Source organism: Saccopteryx leptura, chromosome 3, assembly GCF_036850995.1.
Source record: "Saccopteryx leptura isolate mSacLep1 chromosome 3, mSacLep1_pri_phased_curated, whole genome shotgun sequence".
In the NCBI taxonomy this organism is placed as follows: domain Eukaryota; kingdom Metazoa; phylum Chordata; class Mammalia; order Chiroptera; family Emballonuridae; genus Saccopteryx; species Saccopteryx leptura.
The window spans coordinates 89,655,273-89,661,097 of NC_089505.1; the positions used below are offsets into that span (position 1 = coordinate 89,655,273).

Here is a 5,825-nt window from a genome sequence, read left to right on the forward strand (position 1 = left end):
ATACAGCTCTTTCCAAAACCGTGCCAGAGGCTGTGAACGTCTTTTTTTTTTTTTTTTTTTTTTTTAACAGAGATAGAGTGAGAGTCAGAGAGAGGGATAGACAGGGACAGACAGACAGAAACGGAGAGAGATGAGAAGCATCATTTATCAATTTTTTGTTGCGACACCTTAGTTGTTCATTGATTGCTTTCTCATATGTGCCTTGACCGTGGGCCTTCAGCTGACCGAGTAACCCCTTGCTCGAGCCAGCGAGCTTGGGTCCAAGCTGGTGAGCTTTTGCTCAAACCAGATGAGCCCGCGCTCAAGCTGGTGACCTCGGGGTCTCGAACCTGGGTCTGCATCCCAGTTCAATGCTCCATCCACTGTGCCACCGCCCAGTCAGGTGTGAACGTGTTCTTGTGACTCTTGTACAGACGCACACACTGTGAGCCGGCTGGTGGCCCAGCTAATGGACCTAGGTTCACAGGAGGCTGGACTCACCTGCCCACAGTGCAGGGAGGACATGTGTCACCCACTGGTTTCCTTCACATTTGCAGTCATCTTCTGTGCCTGCGCCCTCTGTGATCTGACTGCCTGGCCTTCGTCTCCTTTTCCAGGGTGCGCGGCTCCAAGCAAATGAACACGCTGCAGTGCGCGCGCCATGTTTACCAGACGGAAGGCATTCGCGGCTTCTATCGGGGATTAACTGCCTCGTATGCGGGGATCTCAGAAACTATCATCTGCTTTGCTATTTATGAAAGCTTGAAGAAGTATCTGAAAGACGCTCCACTAGCCCCCTCTGCAAACGGGACTAAGAAGGGTTCCACAAATTTTTTTGGACTCATGGCAGCTGCTGCTGTGTCTAAGGGCTGTGCCTCCTGTATCGCCTATCCACACGGTACGTGTTGCTCTTCCTCCCAGAGCAGTGAGACAGCTGGCAGGTCGTGTCCTTTGTCAGTGTGCCCAGACCCCTGGAGCCAGCTGGAATGCAGCTGCTGCAGGTAGCAAAGGAGCCCAGTCGGGGCCGGGCCTCCCCGCGCACGCGCAGGTGGTGTGAGTAGCAGGAACTCAGAGTCGCGCAGCCCCAGCTGATGTGGCCAGACTTGCTGTGCAGAATATGGGCCCGCTGCTGTGGAACTTCTGATGTTTTCTAAGAAGCCAAAAGTCTGGATTTTACTTAAAATCTCTTGGTTTAAAAAAAGTGACATAAGAGCCAAACTTAAAAAAGAATCTCTCTGCTCCTTCTTTGAAAGGAGTTAAGCTTCCTTAGAGTTTATTTTTTAAGTTTTTTTTTCTTTTTAGAGACTTATAGACCTAATGTCCTCCTGACCTGCTATTTAAAAAATAGCTTTGTTTATTGTGCCATGAAAAACAGGCTTTGTTTTCAAACGCCTCCTGTACTGTCAGCTATGACGAATGGATGCAGTGAACTCGGTAATGAGTCATTGAGTCCCTGGTGTGTGAGGGGACTGAGGGCCTCAGGGCTCACGGAGAACCGGGTAGATGACTCCCCAGTGGGGAGACAAGCGGTGCTGAGGTCGCTTGGCAGATAGCAACGGCAGTGTCGCGCAGCGGGCACCTGGGAGAGGGAGGGCCAGGTGGGCCCAGGTTTGAGAGAGGAGGAGGCGGCATTTAAGCTGAACAGTGGAGAAGGGCTCTTGCGGGGAGAGCAGGGGATACAGGCAGGAAAGTTTTATGGAAGGTATTGTCATACTTAACACAAAATCCACCTTCCGTGAAGCTACAGTGTTTGCTTAATTGGGAATAGAAAACCATAAACTATCTTACAATTAAGGCCCATTAAAACTAAGCTGTTTTTAATCCCTTCAAAGCTATTTTGTACTTTTGTATACATGTCCCTAATTGACCGTTTCCCAGTAAGAAAATGTTCTAAACAGACCTCACTCTTTCATTGTCTGTGTAACTACCTGTCCAAGTAGAGCTGTGAGGTGGCCGCTAGGCAGAGGTGTGCGTCATCAGTTCCAAAGCTGTGTGCTCCGAATTCTCTCCTCATGTGGCCTGGAAATGCACTTTGTTTGTCACATAAAGCATGCGTTTCTCTCTGCAGAAGTCATAAGGACGCGGCTCCGGGAGGAGGGCACCAAGTACAAGTCTTTCATCCAGACCGCACGGCTGATCTTCCGGGAGGAGGGCTACCTGGCCTTTTACAGGGGACTCTTCGCGCAGCTCGTCCGACAGATCCCCAATACCGCCATCGTGCTGTCCACCTACGAGCTCATTGTGTACCTGCTGGAAGACCGTCCTCAGTAGCAGGCCAGAAAACTGTGCTCTAGAAGAATAAAACTGAAAAACTCAATAGAGAATTTTTTTTTCCATTGATGTTTAGAATGTTCGAGACCGAAACAGAAAAGGCCATAAAATATGTGGCTCGTGTCACCTGTTGGACATTTCCTTTTGGATTCATGTTTTCTGGAAGGTTTAAATTCATTAACGTTAATAGTTAATTATAACTTTTTTTTTAATTTAAGAGGATTCAGGATTGAGCAGCAACTAAATTAAATCATGCTATTTAATTTAAGGATAAATTGGTTTGTGTCCTCTTTCGTGTTCACTATACTGTAAACCAAAGGATTAATGAAACGTAATACTGGAAACAGAGAAAACTCTAACGTCACAGTGCAGTTGTTTCCTAATAGGAAGACCAGCTCTTTCACGGGACAGGCAGGAAGTGTCACGTCTTGGCGGCATTGGGCAGACCGGGACAGACTTCCCAGCTGTGTTTCTTTGTACATTTCCAAGTCTTATACAGATTCATAATTGGAGCTTTCAGGCTGCTGAGTTTAAAAAAAAAAAGTGCAACTTTCTGACATAAATATTTTAAACTGGAGACATTTTCCTGACGTTGTCCTGTATCCCCAGGTTGCATCAAAGGCCAGCGTCTTTAAAGAACTGTTAACCAGTAGCCTCTCTCCTAGGTGTGTTTACGGAAGTTAAGTCTTGTCAAGCACAGGTGCTTTGCAGGTATGTTAGCACGCAGCTCCCCCGCCCCCCGCCGGCCGTGAATGTGGTGGGCTCCCTGTGCGGGCAGCAGTCCTACTCCAGGGCCTGCGCTGCCTGCCGGGGAAGAGGACAGTGACAGGTTTAGAGCCGGCTTCTGGGAGAGCTATTTTTATTCTGACCACCAGTGGTGGTGCTTATTGAAATAACTCTAGTTCAAAAAATTTGTGTTAATCCTAGAAATGAGAAATAACTAGACTTATAAACCCACCCTCCCATCTTAAAAGGAAATTTAACGAGACAAAGAGCTGAGACAGAAGGCTGGTAAGGTGCGTGGTCTTCTGTTCATGCTCTCTCCCGGGACTTTGCACATACTTGCCTTGAGTTCTTTCTGTGTGAATATTTAGAAAGCCAAGGTTGTGCTAACCAGTGCCTGGTGGTTCCGATTCAGTTGCAGATGCTCTGGTGAGAGGAGGATATTTTCTAATTGTATTTAAATTCAGTTTAATTTTGTTCCCCTTTTGTCCTAAAGGAGGTTGGTTGGTGGTGTTGAGCTTTCTAGTATAATGGTGCTTCAACTGTCAACAACTATGTAGAAGTCAAAATAAATTACTTCAGCCACGCTTTAGTGCATACAAATGCCTGATTGTAACGAGATTGCTATCCCAGAACCTCATTTTAATGACTTCTGATAGTGGCACTTAGCACCATCTTTCTGTTTTCATATTCATATGAAAGCCTGAATTTTTCCTCAACATTATATCTAATATGAAGATTAAAAATTAGGTTGCTTAGGCCCTGGCCGGTTGGCTCAGCGGTAGAGCGTCAGCCTGGTGTGCAGGGGACCCGAGTTCGATTCCCGGCCAGGGCACATAGGAGAAGCGTCCATTTGCTTCTCCACCCCCCCCCTCTCTTCCCCTCCCGCAGCCAAGGCTCCATTGGAGCAAAGATGGCCAGGGCGCTGAGGATGGCTCCTTGGCCTCTGCCCCAGGCGCTAGAGTGGCTCTGGTCGCGGCAGAGTGATGCCCCAGAGGGGCAGAGCGTCGCCCCTGGTGGGCATGCCGGGTGGATCCCGGTCGGGCGCATGCAGGAGTCTGTCTCTCCCCGTTTCCAGCTTCAGAAAAAAATAAAAAATTAAAAAATAAAAATTAGGTTGCTTAATATTCAGTAATTGGGTAAGAGAATTATTTCAAAATTTTTACTTATACGTTCTTGAATTAATAAATTTGATGTTGACCTAGTACGAGTTAGTTCTCTGCTTGCTTCTCCTGACTAATGCAAGAGACATGGGCCCCAAAAGTAGGACAGGAACAGGCAGGAAAAGCGATGCTTCCTCTGTCAAGGGGCTTGTTAGGATTTTTAAATGGTAAGTGGCACTGTGTGAGCTGTTAATGGAGAAATGCCAAGCTTTATTTCTCTCTTCTCCACAAGCTCAGTCATTGGGATTTTATTACTTTTAAGGAATATTGTATATAAAAAAGACTTTTAAAACCCTCATTGCTCACCCAGTGTGTGCCAAGCACTGGTCAAGGTGGTGTATATTTTCTCTTTTGATTCTGACCACCTTGGGAGGCAGGTGTTATTATCATCATCTACATTTTACAAATAAGAGGCTCAGAGGTTTACACGACTTGGGGTCTCGGAGACGGCAGGTAGAGCTGGCCAGTGGTAGGTCTGTACTGCCTGTCCAGTAGATGAAGGAAAGGTAGTAGGGGCACCTGAACCATGGAATGATCTGACTCTGAAGCCTAGTTCCAGCAAACCATTCCATTTAGTTCACTTAGTGATTGTGCATCCACAGGGAATATCCCCAAGGAGCTGTGCTGGAACCGGTGATGCCCAGGGTAGACTCCTTCCTGTGAATGGGTTACTATGCAGATGCTGAACCTTCCCCTAAGGACTTAAACACAATGTGGCCTGTCATCCCTCTGTGTGCACCAGGCGGGGGAAAGCAGCAGGACTGCAGATCAAAGGCCTTGGCATCCACACCCACCTCTGAGAATGAGGAGCTTCCAGCTTGGACTTGGACTCAGTCACCCCCAGGTTTCCTGTGGGCTCTCTCCCCTCTCCCCAGGCAGCTCTTTGTTAATGCACACAGCTAGGTGAGGGGCAGATGAACTGGCCACAGGAAACTAGTCAAAGAACCTCTCACTGTCCACAACAGTGAGAACTCTAATGGTGACCCCCAAAACACTGGGAAAATTGTGGGAACAAACATTGTGTAACCAAATACAAGCATTTCCTACTTCTTTTTAGTTATAAAAGCAATTTAGCCAAAATCCATAATACTAAAACACATAAAATGAATCTTCCCCACTAATCCCACCTCCTGGAAGTAACTTGTACTTCATTTAACCATCTGCTACTTCTACAAGCAAGCATACATATAGAGATTTATTGAAACTTCTGATACTATTAAAGTTAATGTGCATGTTGCTTTTTCTGAACAGTGTATCATACCAATACCTATAGCTCTGACATTCTAATAGTTACATTGTGTTCAGATGTATGGCTTGTCCAATGATTTCTTCAACCTCCTCCCTAACATGTAAATTATTTTTGACCATTGGAGTGGCTTAAAGAGCTGCACTTTACAGCAAACCAGCATTGCGCACATAGGCCCTGTTTGGCTAAGCGTTGGGAAAACAAGACCAGCAGGAGCAAGGACTAGTTGCTAAGGTTGGCCTACTTTGCGGGGACGGGCGTGCAGAGCGCGGGAGCGCAGTTCTCGAGGCCGGACTGCGCCGCCTGCCGCCTCCCACCTCCGGCCGCAAGAGGGCGCTGCCAGGCCGCCGCCGCGTCTTTCCCGGCGCCCCGCCCACCAGGCTCGCCCCATTCCCCGATTGGTTGCATGGCGGGAGCGCGCCGAGTCAAGGGGCGGGCCCGCG

General features: G+C 47.7%; 1 protein-coding gene across 1 annotated transcript in view; it reads left to right on the plus strand.

Moving 5' to 3' along the window:
* SLC25A33 (solute carrier family 25 member 33) overlaps positions 1–3,745 on the plus strand; it is a 36,647-nt gene extending 32,902 nt beyond the window's left edge. Inside the window, exons 6-7 of the mRNA XM_066374981.1 lie at positions 597–877; positions 2,048–3,745. Of these exons, the coding sequence (XP_066231078.1) occupies positions 597–877; positions 2,048–2,250 (484 nt within the window). The 3' untranslated portion in view covers positions 2,251–3,745. The remainder of the gene's footprint in view (positions 1–596; positions 878–2,047) is intronic.
* The last annotated feature ends 2,080 nt before the right edge of the window (positions 3,746–5,825 follow it).